The sequence below is a fragment of the Diceros bicornis genome, chromosome 15, assembly GCF_020826845.1.
Source record: "Diceros bicornis minor isolate mBicDic1 chromosome 15, mDicBic1.mat.cur, whole genome shotgun sequence".
Classification (NCBI taxonomy): Eukaryota; Metazoa; Chordata; class Mammalia; order Perissodactyla; family Rhinocerotidae; genus Diceros; species Diceros bicornis.
The window spans coordinates 64662462-64680031 of NC_080754.1; the positions used below are offsets into that span (position 1 = coordinate 64662462).

The 17570-nt window shown below is 38.4% G+C and overlaps 2 protein-coding genes across 6 annotated transcripts in view; both read left to right on the forward strand.

Moving 5' to 3' along the window:
- Positions 1-6088, forward strand: part of MLF1 (myeloid leukemia factor 1) — a 50665-nt gene extending 44577 nt beyond the window's left edge. For 2 of the 3 annotated variants that reach the window (XM_058556453.1, XM_058556454.1), the window contains 3 exons: positions 2068-2227; positions 4097-4235; positions 5784-6088. In XM_058556453.1, the coding sequence (XP_058412436.1) occupies positions 2068-2227; positions 4097-4221 (285 nt within the window). In that variant the 3' untranslated portion in view covers positions 4222-4235; positions 5784-6088. Of the gene's footprint in view, positions 1-2067; positions 2228-4096; positions 4236-5007; positions 5065-5783 lie in introns of all 3 variants that reach the window. The other variant, XR_009222300.1, reaches the window with a different exon arrangement.
- Positions 6089-13938: 7850 nt separating this feature from the next.
- Positions 13939-17570, forward strand: part of GFM1 (G elongation factor mitochondrial 1) — a 48168-nt gene continuing 44536 nt past the window's right edge. For 2 of the 3 annotated variants that reach the window (XM_058556455.1, XM_058556456.1), the window contains exons 1-4: positions 13940-14056; positions 15117-15269; positions 16769-16901; positions 17354-17558. In XM_058556455.1, the coding sequence (XP_058412438.1) occupies positions 13970-14056; positions 15117-15269; positions 16769-16901; positions 17354-17558 (578 nt within the window). In that variant the 5' untranslated portion in view covers positions 13940-13969. Of the gene's footprint in view, positions 14057-15116; positions 15270-16768; positions 16902-17353; positions 17559-17570 lie in introns of all 3 variants that reach the window. The other variant, XM_058556457.1, reaches the window with a different exon arrangement.

The following is a 17570-nucleotide window of genomic DNA, read 5'->3' on the forward strand; positions in this document are numbered from 1 at the left end:
GCTTTATAAAGTTAATTATTAAAATTTGATGTGGTGGGGGGCGGGGACACATCACTGAGAAGAGCCTTAAAGCTAACTGTATTTACTGGCATTTTTTGTCCTCCCTCCCATCCCACCTTTTTTCATGTAAATATCTATTGATGTTTACTACCTTTACATGTTGACAAGGTAAGTAGACACTAAAAGAAGTCTTTGTTTTATGAAATAAATCTCCACTTTTAATTTATATTTGAAGTTGTCAACTTAAAAAGCAAATTCGCCTGTTATTTTTCCCTCAAAATGAATTTATTCGGGAATAGCCAAAAGAATTGCATTTTGGGATTTGCATACTGTGGTGAACCACAGGCAAATCTGGAAAACAAAGAAAGGGAGCTTGCTTTTATTGAGTAAAAGGAGGAATAGGGAGGGGCTGTTCTAAACAAAAGTCCATTGGGGGGAAGTAACAGTTCAGAGAGGTAATGGCTTCTCATTGGCTGAGCTGTGACGTTTCTCGTTGGCTGGACTGTTGCCAGGAGGGGAGAGAAATCTTCCTTCAGTAGTAAAGTAGTTGTACTTCCTGTCAGAGAAGCAAGTATATGTCTCTTCCTGTTTGGAGTAATTGACGTAGGGTGTGAGAGCTCCCCCCTACAGGCCTTACTGACTCCAATTTACTTAAGGTTTCTTTTATTAATTTCCACAAAGTAAATGAATTTTAGCTCATTAAATATTTGAAGTGTACAGAAAGGATATAGAGAATAATACCTGTATTCCTTCCACCCTGTTTAGTTAAATCGTAACATTTTTCTCTATTTACTTTAAGTTCTCTTGTTTTCTTTTTACACAAAAACGTTACAGATGCAGTTAAAGCTTCCAATGTATTCCTCCTTGGTGCCTTTTCCCTTTCTCCCTCACCAAAGAGAACCATTTTCTTATATTTGGAATTTATTTTTTTCATGCATGTATTTATAATTTTATTACTTATGTATATATCATAAACAATGTAATGAATTATTTTATAGGTTTCTGAACTTATATAAATGGTTTAATCTTGCGTATGCCCTCTGCAACTTGACTTTGCTCAGTAATATGCTTCTGAGATTTATTCAAGTTGATATGTGCAGCTCTAGTTTATTTTAACTTCTATTTAGTGTCAAAAATCGAAAATATGAACATGCCACAGTTTTTTATCTATTTTTCTATTGATAGATATGTAGGTGTTTCTAATTTTTTACTCATTCATCTTTATACATGTCTCTTTGTGCAAAGGGTCTGGGAATGGTATTGTTTAGTTGTAGGAGGTGTGTATCTTCATCTTTACCTAGAAATTACCAAGTTACTGTCACAGAGTGATTGAAACAGTTAGCACCCACAAAGTCTAGTATGAGAGTTCCCATTTCTCCACTTCTTGTTAGTACTTATAGTAAAAAAAATTAAGTTTGCCTGTCTAATGGGCGTGAATAGTTCATTTTTTTAGTTCTCATGTATAAAGATTCACCTTTTAATGATGTTCTTGCCATAATATAGCTAATTCATCTCAGACATTTTAATTTTAACTTGCTATAAGTGACATACATCTTAAATGTAAACAATATAATTGTAGATGTCCCACAGCAAACCATGTTAATAGTGTTTGGCTATCATAAATATTCTAACAAGCCATAGAGATGATAGATTGGAGCCATGAAATTCAAGCCATCAACATGACTGCAGAGTAATTAGTTGCCTTCCTTGTGGGAATGCTAGCATGTGCTCCCATCTATTACATTGTCAAGGACAGTGTCAAAGGAACTAAGTTTTGTATAATTAAGTTATTCTTTGTTTTAATATTTGATTACATTGGAAAAAGGTCAAATTGTATTGGTTCTGTTTGTCCTGTACATTTTAATTTTAAGCAGCTCATGAAATATCAAAGAATTATTCCCACATGTTGTACTGCAATTTGATAATGGAACTGAGTACTCATTATTTTTAGAGCAATGGATGTATGGTCTTACTTTTGTTGGTAAACAGGCCCTGAGGAATTTATAATTATATCCATTCTATATATATTTAAATGATAATTAATTTTTATTTTCTTTATTTTTACAGATAAAGGAAACTAGGAGAGCACTAAGAGATTCTGACAGCGGACTAGAAAAAATGGCTGTTGGTCATCATCTCCGTGACCGAGCTCATGTCATTAAAAAGTCAAAGAACAACAAGACTGGAGATGAAGAGGTCAATCAAGAGTTTATCAATATGAATGAAAGTAAGTTACCACAGAAAATAGCATTCTTCCTCGTAAAGTTAAAATAGCAGTTCTAGTAGAACTTGATGAATATTTTTTGTAGAAACATTTCATAAGATGTCATTTTGAGGTAGTTTGTGTGTAGTGAATACCTTATCAAAGTAATAAAATTGTGGTTTCATTGTTCCATAGTAGATCTGTTTTTTATAGTGATTTTTAGTAATGTTGAATATCATTTACTTTTTGTTTTATACTTGGAAAGTGGAATCTATTGAATTGTTATTTAGTAAAACTACTGGTAGGCAAAATACTGGTAGGCAAAATGAATTTTTAAATATTTCTGATTATCAGAGATGTATATTTCAGGGGCTGGCCCTGTGGCGTAGTGGTTAAGTTCACGTGTTCTGCTTAAGTGGCCCAGGGTTTGTGAGTTCGGATCCCAGGCGCGGATGTACACACCACTCATTAAGCCAGGCTGTGGCAGCATCCCACATACAGAAAATAAAGGAAGATTGGCACAGATGTGAGCTCAGTGACAATCTTCCTCAAGCAAAAAGAGGAAGATTGGCAACAGATGTCAACTCAAGGTCAATCTTCCTCACCAAAAAAAAAAAAAATGTGTATTTGAAAAGTATAAAGAAGAAAATTAAAAATATCCATAATCCCAACCCAAAATAACTACTGTTAATGTTTTAGTGTATTTCTTCCTAATGGTTTTATATATATGTAAACACATATACTTTTTTTAAAATTAGTATTTTACTATCTATATAATTTATATTGTGCTTTTTTAAATTCACCATTATAATTGTGAACAATCATCTATGATGTTATTTTTCAAAAAAATTCTAAATGGTTACCTAAAAGTTTTATCATGAATAGGCCATAATTTATTTAAACCATTCTGTATTGTGGGGCACTTAGGCTTTTGTATAGATAACATTTTAATTTCTGGTGTAGTTAGATAATGTATCAGGTATGTATCAATGTAAATCCTTCCATTTTCTAGATTTAGTATTTATTCTTCAATACATTTAAGTCCTTCCAGTGTCCTAACTTCTCATTACAGTTTTTAAGTTATATTCATTTCCTGTTTTCAGAAAGTATTTTGAATAAAAATGTTTTATTGTAGTAAAGGGTTTAAATTATTGTATCATTTTATAAAAAGAAATTCTCTTAAGGTTAGAGTTTGATAAAATTATTCCTATGCAATGAGATGGAAGCCACAACATCTTAACCTTTCTTTAATTTTAACCTTTGTAATTTTGTCATATTTAAATATATACAGAGTACTTCAATAATTAACATGTTGAAGAAAAATTTAGTAAAGGAACACATTATTATAAAGGCAATCTGAAAGAAAAAATATTATCATTTACCTATTGTTGTTGTTTTGGAAGTTATATTACCTACTTCATAACAACATAAATTGACAGTCAAGATAAGTTATCTGTCTTAGGAAAGGGACAACAGAAGCTTGTGAGGCTGTTATGTAGGAAAATGGTGAGATTGATAGGAAGTGCTAGTCACAGGAGGAGTGTCCAAGTACAGAGGAGAAGCACGAGAACTATGAGATGACCCAGGAAGAAGGACTGTGTGTTAGTGTACTTGAGTCAGGGGGTCCATTGGGTAGAATAATATGATATCCAGGCAGGTGTGTGAAAAACTGGATCATCAATAACCAGATTATCAATAAGAATAAGAGAGGAACAAACAGAAAAGGAAATACTACTCTGAGTCAAAGACCTCTATATGTGAAGCAGTTTCCTGCCTCTACCTTGAGGTTAGGCTGATGGAAACACCAGGCTAGAAGGAAGTGTGTGGGGAGTGAAGCAATTACTGACAGTTGATACCTTAGTACTTACCTCTTTACTTTGATATTTAATGTAGGTGATGCTCATGCGTTTGATGATGAGTGGCAAAATGAGATTTTGAAGTACAAAACAGGGGGACAATGGCGCAATCTAGAAAACACTAGGATGCGAAGTGTTGGTCATGAGAATTCAGGATCCTGAGAGCTTAAAAGAAGGTAAAAGTTATTTCTAAAATAACTTGTGTTTTTTTAAAGAAGAATGAGAAGAAAAGTTATGTAATTTGACCTCTGTTATCAGGAAGTTTTGATTAACATCTAAGTTTGTAGCAACAATATCTTTTGTGAAAGATGTAATAATTTTATGTTATATCTGAGTATTCCACACTAATTTAAATTTGTGTCTAAAAACCAATAATATTTTAGGGTTGTATGATTAGTAACTCACTAGAAATTATGCTTTACAAGATAGGGGCTAAAATCCTCCTAAGGAAAAGTAATATACTATAATGTAGTTATTCTGGTGAAACAGTTTTTAATCTGGATATAGTAGGAGTCATGCATTTCATACCAGGTAAAGATATTGGTGTCTAGAGATAAGAGAAGGAGAAAGAGGCTGTATTTGAAAGGCTTGACAAAACTTCCCTAACAAGTCAAAATTCAGCATTTAATGGTAAATGCATTTTTAGGCGCTTGTGTCGTATGTAACGACATGTCTATTAGATATTAGATATTTTGGAAGAGTTTTGCGAAAACTTTAGCCTCCTTTGGAGTTACCTTTTGGAATAGCTGTGAAATATAAATGTGCTGAAACCACACTTTAATGATAATAGAGATTTTTATATATTTCGTATATATTCTACTGTTACCATTTAATTTGGTTCTCTGGGGAAAAAATTGAAAAAGTACCCAATTCCTAGTTATGAGAGAGAGAGAGAGCGCGAGAGCGAGAGCGAGCCTCACAAGGCCTTAAAACAGCAATCTGTTCTAGGCTGTGGAGAGTGGAGGATTGCTGCAAGGAAGGCTTCACAGAACCAGCGGTGGACAAGTGGGTGTCAAGTAAATCAGAAGCCTTGTGCAGAATTTCATGTGTTAGCATCTTTTATTTTAAAATACTTGTTTAGGAATTCAGAGCCCAAATATTTTCTATAGAAAACTTGCTCACATATTAATTTTAGATAATATTTGTCTCACTTTGAGAAGTTTATTCATAAAAAACCTAACTGCTAAATTTGACTATGAAATCCAGGTCCCAGTTAGAGACAGCATGCTCTTTATAGAAGGTCCATAAATCTGGAGCCCTATCAGTGGCATTTTGTGTAAACTAGCACTGTCCAATAGGACTTTCTGAAATGATTTTCTGCAATGATGAAGATGTTGTGTATCTCTGCTCTCCAGTGCGGTCCACTAGCCCTGTGTGGCTGTTGAATCTCACTTGAAATGTGGCTGATGTAACCGAGGAACTGAATTTTAAAATTTTATTTCATTTTAGTTAATTTAGCGTAAATGATGTGGTTAGTGGCTACCATGTTGGACAGCATGGTAAACGGAAACAGTTAAATCTATCTCAGGAAAGCAGCTGTTGCTCCCTTTAATGTTAAGTGAAGTAGTAGTTAAAAAACATGCCATAGGTTTTTTTAAAGCTATGAAGGAAATTTTACGATAAAACTCTCTTTAAATTACAGTAATTTTTACCGAGTTTGCATTGATTTATAAACCATTGACCATTTTAAAAATGGTATTAATGTTCATTTGTATATTTCTCAGGGAGAAAACTCATCAAAGTCCAGCCGTTGAACGTGGAAGAAGATCCAATGCTTTTGTGGACAAACTTAACATCAAAGGATCACCTGTGAAAATCAACAAAAAATAAATAGCCTTGCATTTGATTTGTTTAGTTTTGGTTGTTTTAACAGAGAAAGTAATGGTGCTGGCTAATACACATAAGACCAATCTCTTGTTCTTAAATCAATACTGTACTTAGCAACTTTCTTCTGATATCTGAATGTTCTTGGAAGTGCTAGCTTGATATTGTCCCTACTTCAGGAATAAAACTTTGATTTTCAACAATGTGCATAAGTTGTTAACATTCAATTAAACTCTTTGCTTTAAAACATACTAATTCTTTTTTTTTTTGCTGAGGAAGGTTTGCCCTGAGTTAACATCCGTTGCCAGTCTTCCTCTTTTTTTTGCTTGAGGAAGATTAGCCCTGAGCTAACATCTGTGCCAGTCTTCCTCTGTTTTGTATGTGGGACACAGCCACAGCATGGCTGGTGAGTGGAGTAGGTCCCGGGATCCAAACCCGCAAACCCAGGCGACTGAAGCAGAGCGCACGGAACTTGAACCACTCGGCCGTGGGGCCAGACCTAAAACATACTAATTTTTAAAGGACACATGCTGATTTTGTTTTCCACATTATTTTCCTATTGGCTAAGTATCTTTTAGATATTCAAGATTGAATGTAGAGCTAGTTCTATCATGTATAATTAGTTATAAGAAAGTAAAATGTTAAAAAAGTCTGTTTTCACTAGGGGTATACTAGAGTGATGTAAATAAAGGTTAAAATTATTTAGCTCAAATTTTATAACATGTTATGTAGCCAGCTAGCTTAAAGGTTTTTTTAAAAATAAAGCAAAATATACTAGTACTGTTGTATGAGAAATTAGTTATTATTTTGATCAAGAACATAAAGAATCATCAAATAGTTCATTTTCAAAGAAAGAGATTTTAAATTGCTAATATACATGTTTTCTTCTTATAACTTCTTTATACAGTGTATTCTCTCTTGTTCTACATTACATTCTTAACATTCATCAGACTTTACATTGACCTTTCCTTTAACTTTAAGGTGGCATATTTCTGCTCTCCTTTCCCACAAACAACTTAATTTATCTCCACAGTTAACATTCTAAAGTTAGAGTGTCCTTGGAGAAACTCTGCTCAGCCTTTTTGTGACATTTAGAAAAATGCATTTGGTATTCTGCAAACCTGAATGATTGATTGTCTCAAAATTTCTTAGACAGGTGATGTGTGTGTTTGAGCAAGATACTTAATTCAGTTTTTCCCTTTTTAATTATACCATATAAAAATCAGCTCTAGCTTTTTTATTTTAGAATTCAAGCATTAATCTATTTTTATAAAAGTTAGGTTTAAAGTTTATGAGAATATAAAATCTTAACTCTTAAGTCTTTGTTGTTTAAGAAAATGTTTCTATCAAGGGGAGAAAAAGAACAGAAAATCGACTATCTCTAATTCTACTACCATCCTTTTGTAACTTTGGAAGTAGAATTATGTGATTGTGCTCATACTCTTCTAATTTTTTATATCATCTCCTGTTAATTTTACTAGTCAGTGTTTCATGCCTTTAATTCGGCACCGAAATAAGATGCATGTGTGTCAGTTCATTTTTATAATGGAAAGTAATTGAGCGTGTATTAGTTAAACATGTTAAAATTTTCTCATGCATACTTTAGCATACTAATAACATATTATAACATATTGGGAAGTTGTCATAAGGCATACATTTTAAATAACACTTTTGCATAAATTCACTTGATAGAGCAAATTTCATTAGACACTGTGATTATTCCCCTTTTGCCTAAATCATTAGGCTGATGATATCTTGAGTCTTTACATTCAAATATGAAAACACACTTTAATAAATAATTATACTTAAAATAATATAACATCTAGGCATCATATAGCAGTTAGAGAATTCATGGAAACTTTTTTCCTCCCAATTTATTTACCATAGAAATCAAATAAAAATTGAATTAAATATATATTTATTCTTAAGCCACAGTGCTTCGTAAGGGGCCGCTTATAAAATATGTGACATACAGAGATTAAATGTCAATTCCTTATTTTCACGTGATACCAAATTGACTTTTTTCAGAATTTACTTTTACCATAATGCTGAAGTCAACCCATATAAAAAAGAAAGCTCTCTGTAGCTTGTAGTTCACATATTATTTTTTCTTTGGACAACCATTGTTCTTTCTGGAATGCTGGGTCTTTTGGGAATGCAAGGATATTAACAATTTGATGAAAGTGACCTTGACAATAAGGCCAAGTTGCATACTTAGGTTCCTTGCCCCTTGAGTGATTTTCCTGGTACCTGGCAGTCCAATGATAGGTTTTCATTACTGTACCTTCATGGCTCCATTATCCTTTACTGTCACAGGGCAATGGCAGGAGCACGTTGGAATCAGATGGTACCCTGCATGTGGCAATGTTTTGGTATTTGAAGGTGGGGCCTTTGGGAGGTGATTAGGTCATGAGGGTGGAGCCCTCATGAGTAGGATTAGTGCCCTTGTAAAAGATCCTAGAGAGCTCCCTTGCCCTTTCTGCCACGTGAAGACACAGCGAGAAGACGGCTGCCTATGAACCAGGAAGTGGGCCCTCACCAGACACTGAATCTTCCTGGCACATTGATCTTCAACTTCCCAGCCTCCAGAATTATGTGAAATAAATTTCTACTGTTTATAAGCCACCCGGTCTATGGTATTTTTGTTATAGCAGTGTGAATGGACTAAGGCAGTGGTCTTGGGCTGATCAGGCTAGGACCATTTGGAGATTCTACTGAGGCTTGACCTAGACCCTCACTGCAGTGAATTAAGACCTTCAGTCTGGTAATAATGTACATATCTGAGGCCTCTTGAGGCCCCTGTGTTCCTGATTACATGGATTTTGCAGTAAATCTGCATTCTGACGATCTCTTTGACCCCAATGTCATGCTTGTGATTGTTGCCTGGGGTTTGGGGAATCTGATCAGACTTTGGTGTCCTCTGGTGAATTTGGTGTAAACTCCACCTTCTGTCTTTGCCTGCTTGCTCACCATCTTATATCGTCTGTGAAAACTTTCCTCAGTCTTTGTGTATGAGAAATTGACTTTGGGAGAGACCCTGTGTCCACCCATGTTGTGGTCTAACCACATGTTTCTCAGGTTAGTAGTCAGGCAGTTTAACATTAGGGTTAAAGCCTGAGACAGACATAGCAGTGTTTTACATGTGATAGAACATCAAGCATTTTTTCATGGGGTTCTCAGCTAACAGACTTGTACTGCCTCCTGGCGTACCTTTAGCAGGAAATTGTAGTGACCACTTTGGGGAACTTTGAAATGAACAAGACTTTCACTTGAGAGGCACGTTAGAAGAACAACACCCAAGACAAACAACACACAAAACCTGGAGAGGAGAGCCTCTATGTTATTTGTCTAAAAGAGACCACTTTGCTTAGGTAGAAGTCCACCCACCTTTCATTTCATACTTCAGCGCTTTTTCACTGTATGGCTAATATTTAAACTTTGTCCTCTCTCCTTGAAGAGAGAAGGCAATTAGGCTTTTACAGGGATACTTTGAAATTTGTATTATTAAATTAATTAAACAAGGAGTTCCCTTAGACTGAGGGGGCTTTAATGCCTTAGTAGCCTCTGTAAGGAAACGAAAACCTAAGCCTGCAACGCCTTGGGGTTAAGAAATTGAAACCTAAAGATGCTCAATCACAAACAGCTGACTAGGCTTTCCCAAAGGAGGTAACCACTTAGGCTACAGCCAACCAAATAATTTCCTTGCTTCGCTTCTGCCTCTTCTCCAGAAAAGTCTTTCCCCTGGCTCCCGTTGGTGGAGTGCTCCTAACCACCTCCCGTTTGGTGCTGCCAGATTTTAATCGATTTTTGTTCAAACTCAAAATTTTTAATATGTCTCAATTTATCTTTTAATGGTATAAAGCTGGCTCTAGCTCATCTTTTTTCCTGTTCCTCTCCTTTTCCTCTCACTTGAAAATTTTTAAAGATGAATTCAGAAAAGAATAATTTTGTCATATGTGCAATCTAGGAATAGCTAGTCCAAATAGTGCAAAATGGCTAAGAGAAAAAAGTCAGTAAACTATTTGTGCTGCTTTTGCATAAAATATGGACAAGTGAATTTAAATAATGGCCGTTGCTATTATAGTTATAAGAAGAAAAGTTTTAAGATAGAAGAGGAGCTTTTAAATAGGATTTAATGACTATAAAGGTTTGATATGACTATAAGATTTATAAAGTATTTTTTTAAAAGGTTCATGAAATATTTCTGATAAGTGGATGAATTTGGGCAAACTATAATGAATGAATATTTGAATAAAATATGTCTTCTTACAGGTTTTATTATTTAAAATTAATGCTAATAAAATATTCTAGTTATTTTTGTGTGTGTGTGAGAGGAAGATCAGCCCTGAGCTAACATCCATCCCAATCCTCCTCTTTGCTGAGGAAGACTGGCCCTGGGCTAACATCTGTGCCTATCTTCCTCTACTTTATATGGGATGCTGCCACAGCACGGCCTGACAAGCGGTGCATTGGTGTGCGCCCGGGATCTGAACCCTGGCCGCCAGCAGCAGAGCGTGCACACTTAACCGATACGCCACAGGGCTGGCCCCAAAATATTCTGGTTTATATAAAACTAAGGTTGAACTTCTCATGATTTAAACTTTCTAAATTTCCTGTATGATCTTATGGGTCAAATAAGTTATCACTGACTCACCAGTTATGTAAGGTTACAAAATACAAAATGGTGTTTATCTAAATGAAATTGTAATACAGATGTCTTTTAAAGGGGTTTTGATCTTACAAAATTATAATTCTATTAATTATAAGGACCAAATGTGTTAGCTAAAATTGTAATTTTTCAGATCCTCAGTTAACTTTTCAAGACCTTAGAAAATGTTAAATTAGTCCTTGGATGCTTGCACAATTTCTAAGAAAAAAATGGTACAAAGCTTTGGTCACTAAAGATAGTTTCAATTTATCTTTATTCTTATACACTATAAAATGACTAGGAATTGACAGAATATGCAAATGCTTTGGATGATATCATATCTGTGTATTTTGCCGTTTTAAAAATTAAAAGAGGTACACTGAAATGTGTACACACAAAAATTTAGCTGGACAGTTCTTGGTTTTCTGTCTTTTCGTTTTCTCTGTAGGGAAAACAAAATTTGATTACTTTGGTTAAAAGTGGTGATTAATAAAAATAATTAAGAATATACCTGGTATAATAATTACAGAAAAATATGACTACACACACAGAAGATGAGTATGAATTTTTACTTAAGGAAACTTAGTTTGTTAAAGTGGTAATTTCAGTGTAACACACTGTTTCATTTAACAATTATATCTTAAAATTAAAGTAAAAACCTTAATTTTATTATTCATTTACATAACGACAGGGTTCAGGGCAGGCCACCCCAAGATGCACCACTCTGGTATGTGGATTATTTCGAGCTGAAGACAGTGAAGGCTCAGAAGACTCAGGAAGGACCTTCCCCCAAACTGCCTAAACGAATTGAACAGGGGGCTGGCCCGGTGGTGCAAGCGATTAAGTGCACGTGCTCCGCTGCGGCAGCCCTGGGTTCGCCGGTTCAGATCCCAGGCGCTCACTGACACACACCTTGGCAAGCCATGCTGTGGCAGCGTTCCATACAAAGTGGAGGAAGATGGGCACAGATGTTAGCCCAGGGCCAGTCTTCCTCAGCAAAAAAAGAGGAGGATTGGCAGATGTTAGCACAGGGCTGATCTCCTCACAAAAAAGAATTGAACATAAAAAGCCTGTTCCAGGAAGGAGCTAATACCATAAGATAGCTAAAGTGTCATGTAAAATAGGTGTGATAGAAAGGCACCAACAAGCCCATTTTTAGCCCTGCAAAACTTGTTTAACAAACATTTGCTTTTCGATCTCAGGTAAATTGTCTTCCTCCCTTCTGAAGCCACAAACCACTACCCGCTACATCCTCCTTTGCCTTTAGCTGAAGATGATATTTAAGGTAGCAGCTTTCGCCAGGTGGCCAAAGTTTTCTTGGATTTCTCCCATGTACATGTGTTATTAAACTTTGTTTGATTTTCTCCTGCTAACCTGCCTTTTTAATTATTTGACCAGCCATAAGAACCTTAGGGAAAAGGGGTGGGGATTCTCCCTCTTCTCCTACAATAATTATGTATTTAATTTATATATTTTAAACAAATACATATAAAGGCTTATAACACTAAATTTTTTGTAAGTCTATAAATGAAAAAGTTTATTTAAAGGTATTGTTACTGCACAAAGGGCATGATCTGCTCCCTGTTGAGACAAAAGCCAATCGTCAAGAGGCAAGATGGTGGAAAAGAAAGGGCAGTTTACTACAGCTTGCTAGCAAGGGGGAAGATGGCTGACTAACCTCTCAAAGAACCATCTTATCGCAGCTGGGAGGTACATGCACAAGCAGGGGTCGTAAAATCTACAGAGCAGTTAGATCTCCTGGAGGGTGCAGATCCAGTTGGGTTAGTTTGTCAGAGGTCATTCAAAGTTACAATAGGGTTTCTTTTCTACAATGGCTTCCCTCATATCAACTTTGTCTTGAGCCAGTATCAGTATATTCATTAATGGATTTATTCATCAAAGCAGCTTACAAGTCCTTTTTTGCAAATTAATACATGGATGATATACAAAAAGTAAATTCCAAATTCATCACTGAGTCTCTGGTTTTTCTTGTCCGTTGTAATTTACTCTGGTTTCTATTTATCTGATCTCATTCATTCACTCATTTAACAAATATTTGTTGAGCACCTAGCACATGCAAGGGGATACAGCAATTAACAAAACCAAATCACTGTTCTTACGGAATTTACATTCTCACCGGGAAAGTCAGACAATAAACAGGTATGTAAAACGTCTGGATAAAGCTAAGAAGTGCTCTGAGGGAAAACGAAGCAGCAGAAGATAGAAAGGGAGGAGCTCGCCCCTGCAGAAGAGTTGGTCAGGGAACCGCTCATTGACAGGGGCTGTGTGAACAGAGAGAAGTAAGGGAAAGAGCCAGGCAGTGTCGGGGAAAGAGCAAAGGCTCTGGTGACGTGAAGGTCAGCAAGAGGCCAGTGTGGCTGGAGCAAAACGAGCAAGGCACGTGGGCAGCCGCCGCGTGGCCGCTCAAGCAGGGCCTGGCAGGCGGAACTCGGGGGGAGCGGAAGCCGTTTCAGATTTTTAAAAAAAATTTAGTTATTATGAAAAATTTCAAACCTACACAAATATAGAGATAACAGCAACAACGAATTCACTAGATGGAGTGTTTTCGGCAGAGAAATGACGTGCCTGGCTTCCAAGGCCCCGCCAGTCACTGATTGAGAGCCGACTGACCCGCAGCAGGGCCGCGGCGGGCGCTGGCCGGGAGGGGGCGGGTTCCGGATCCAGTTTTGAAGGTAGTGCTTGTAGCATATGCTGACAGATTAGACGAGGGGTGTCAAAGCGACTAACATTTTTGGTATTGACAACTCAAAGAACAGAATTTCCATTTATGAGATGAAGAAGACTGCAGAAGAAGGTTTTGGGAGGAAGATCAGAAGCTCCGTTTTGGACATACTAAGTTCGAGACGCCTCTAAGAGATCTAAGTGGAATCGTCAAGGATGCTGTCTTCCATATGGGCTGGACTTAAAAGACTTAACATCGAACAATGACGGAACGTTTTCAAATGAGAAAAAGCACTTGTAATTGACAGTTCATTATTTTTCCACCTTCTTTTCAGGTCGTGTTCTATAGATAATTATTTTTTCATATTTGTAATAGTAGCATAGATAACAATTTTGGCACTTTTTTCACTTAAATTCTGTTATAAACATGTCTCCACGTTGCTATAATTGGCAAAACGTCCACATGTAAAGGCTGCATCTTTCTGGGAACATGCAAAAGCTTGATTAGCTCGGCAAAGCGACTGCACTTTCTCTTCCTAGTCTGCAGAGGGCGCGACGGCAGCGGAGGACGCTGCTCTGCCCTGAGATCCGGAAGCTCCTCCCTCTCTGCCTTCCTCTCACCTCCCTCGTGTCCTTCGCCCCGGAAGTGTTCTTCGGGCGCTGCTCGCCGGCGTGACTTTGAATGCTTCTGGCTGTGCTGCCGGTGGCTGAGCAGTGCCGCAGCTGGGGTTATTTCGCGCCTGTTCTGCGCCGACCATGAGGCTGCTGGGAGCCGCCGCGGCCGCGGCTCTGGGGCGCGGGCTCCCTCGGGGCCCTGCCGTCCTGGGCCGGCAGGGGAGGCAGGTATAGTGCCCAGCGGGGCGGGACCGTGCGGTCCCTCGGGGTCGGGGGCCGGGAACATACCTTCCTTCCGGGACCTCCCGACCGGCAGCTCCGAGGACGCGCCGCCGGGCCTCTGCTGAGAAGCTCCTGGCAGCCGCCCGTCCGCGCGTCAGTGCCGAGCTCCTGCACCGCTGAGTGTCGTTGGCCGGCCCTGCGGGCTGCGATGTGGCGCTCGAACCTCGGGACTTTCTTTGGTCTCGTCTCTGCCCTTTGCGGGGAGTGCGGAGTCGAGTGGGAGTAGGTCGGAGTCGAGCCCCTCCTGTCCTGCAGGCCTCGCTTGCTTTGCTCGCTGGCATCCCTGGGATTTACTCAACTAAGCGCCTGTCACCCAGATGCCGGTTAACGTTTTACCCACCCTTTCCAAGTTCTGCTTCCCTCTTCCCAGAGTGTCTGCAGTGCATTTGGGATGTGCAGTCGTGTAGGGCGTGGTTTAAGTTGTGTCTTGATTCCATAAAATGCAGGAATCCCCCGCGCCCTCCCTCAGAGTAAAATAAAGTTAAAAAAAATTTCAGTTGTTTTTGTGTAAAAGGAATTGGTAGCCTTTTGTGGGCTGTCCTGGAGCTATTGGTATCACTGCATAGAGCATGTAAGTCCTCAAACAACCTTGCTAGCTGTGAGCTATAGTAAGGGGGAAGGGAAAAAAAAATCAAAGTAGAATTTAAAAACTCTATTTCCTATTAAAGTAGTTGTTGGGAGCTGTCTTTCTGATTTTGTCATCCCCGTGTATATTTTCAAACCTATAACATTTGATAAAAGTATCTGTCCCCTTTTAATTAATTAGTTAGTTAGAATATGCTTTCTTGATTTATTTATCTATTTTTCAGGATATGTCTTTTCTGTTCTCTCTTGTAGCCCTCCCTTTGGTTACAGGAGTTGCAGGTTGAGACATTCCCTCTTTTGCCTTTCCAAGCTGTCTTGTATGATGTTTTGTGTCCATTGCAATTCCTTGGAGGAAAGATGTCCACTAAACCCATGCTCTCTCTTAGAAAGTGTGTTAAATTGAGCTCTCTTATTTTTTCAGGTTAATTGGAAGGTCTGCCGATGGTGTTCAGCAGGGGTGATTCCTAATGAAAAAATACGAAATATTGGAATCTCAGCTCACATTGATTCTGGGAAAACCACATTAACAGAACGAGTGCTTTACTACACAGGGAGGATTGCAAAGATGCATGAGGTGTGTGGTTCATGGTTGACTCCAGATTGGTTAGAACTTGGTTTTAATTGTTTTGTAGTTACGGTTTAAGAAACTTCACAAAACCTGAAAGATGAAAAGAATGGTAACAGTGGATCTTTAATCAAAGTCATATCACACAGAGGATTGCTCAAATTGGCTTGAAATGTTGCTCTGAGGAATCTGTCTAGACCATCACTGTGGGTATCCTGAGTAGATTGTCTTTTTTTTTTTTTTTTTTGGTGAGGAAGATCAGCCCTGAGCTAACATCTTTGCTAATCCTCCTCTTTTTGCTGAGGAAGACCGGCCCTGAGCTAACAACTATTGCCAATCCTCTTCCTTTTTCTCCCCAAAGCCCCAGTAGATAGTTGTATGTCACAGTTGCACATCCTTCTAGTTGCTGCATGTAGGACGCAGCATGGCTGTAGAAGCGGTGCGTTGGTGCGCGCCCGGGATCCGAACCGGGGCCGCAAGTAGTGGAGCGCGTGCACTTAACCACTAAGCCATAGGGCTGGCCCCTGAGTACAGTGTCTTTTAAGAATGCTAAGTCAGCATGATGCACCCTTAAGCAGCCACTAGAATAGTATATACGTAATTTTTAATGTTATTGAGAGATGTTTATAATGTTAAGTGGAAAAAAAGGTTTAAAATGATATATAGGGGCCGGCCCCGTGGCTTAGCGGTTAAGTGCGCACGCTCCGCTACTGGCAGCCCGGGTTCGGATCCCCGGCGCGCACAGACACACCACTTCTCCGGCCATGCTGAGGCCGCATCCCACATACGGCAACTAGAAGGATGTGCAGCTGTGACATACAGCTATCTACTGGGGCTTTAGGGGGAAAGAAAAAAAAGGAGGATTGGCAATAGATGTTAGCTCAGAGCCGGTCTTCCTCAGCAAAAAGAGGAGGATTAGCACAGATGTTAGCTCAGGGCTGATCTTCCTCACACACAAAAAATAAAGTGATATATAGTGTGAGCTTAAGAGTTAAAAAATACATATGGTAGAAAAATATTTTAAAAACCTTCAAACTCTCCTGAAGAAATTATATCATTGAGTAACTTAACTTTCCATTTAAAAATATTTCTTCAGATGAAGGTCGTCTTGTTAAATCATGTACTTTAAAAGCTGAATCCTTCCCACCTAGGCCTCAGACTCCACATGCAGCAGAGCAGGGGAAAATCTGTTCTCTGAACATCTGCTCCTGGACTAACATGAGGGTGGTGGGCAGGAACAGTGCAGAGAGATAAAGGATGGCTCTAAGACCAGGTGATTACTCTGGTAGCAGTTGCTGCAAACAGCAGTGAAAAAAGTGTTAGGCAGTTCGTAGAGGGTAAAACCTGTTATCAGTTTTCTGTTTCATGAGATGATATAGTTTGATGATTAGGCTTCTTTGAAAATTGCATCAGTTAACTATCTGTGTTCTAATTCCATCTCAGTAAAGATTTCTTTCCTTCTTGGAATACAGGGACAGGGAAATCTGAATTGCTGTGCTTGTGTTTAGGTGAAAGGTAAAGATGGAGTTGGTGCTGTCATGGATTCCATGGAGCTCGAGAGACAAAGAGGAATCACTATTCAGTCAGCGGCCACCTATACCATGTGGAAAGACGTCAATATTAACATTATAGATACTCCTGGTAAGTTGAGTTCTTGGTTTTATTGCAGCTTTTTTGGCAAAAGCACATTTAGTTCTTTTCTCTACTATGACCCAGCTCATTGTTGAGTATCAAATAATACTCAAAAGTGTGACTGTGACTTCCTGTTAGGGAAATCTGACTTGGGACCTAGAGCACTTCATCCTTATGCAGTCTCCTTGAAAAATAGTGCAAATAAATTGTGAGTAGGAAGGTTTTTGCCTTTTATGTGTTGCAGCTGATCCCAAAGGTGCCCATGTCCTGGTAGCTTTCTGAAGTGATCTTGTGGGGTTCCTGGACCTTGTGCTGGGTGAATGGTATGGATGGTTTAAGAAATCCACATTCTAATTAGAAGACTTATGTCATGAACAGAGATACAAAAACTTTTATTTGTGCATGTTATAAAAAATCAGACTGCTCTTGAAGATTCTGCCACAATTCTTTGTCTCATTTAGGGCATGTGGACTTCACAATAGAAGTTGAAAGGGCCCTGAGAGTGTTGGATGGTGCCATCCTTGTTCTCTGTGCTGTCGGAGGGGTGCAGTGCCAGACCATGACTGTTAATCGTCAGATGAAGCGCTACAATGTTCCATTTCTAACTTTCATTAACAAACTGGACCGCACGGGCTCCAACCCAGCCAGGGCCCTACAGCAAATGAGGTACTGAACCTC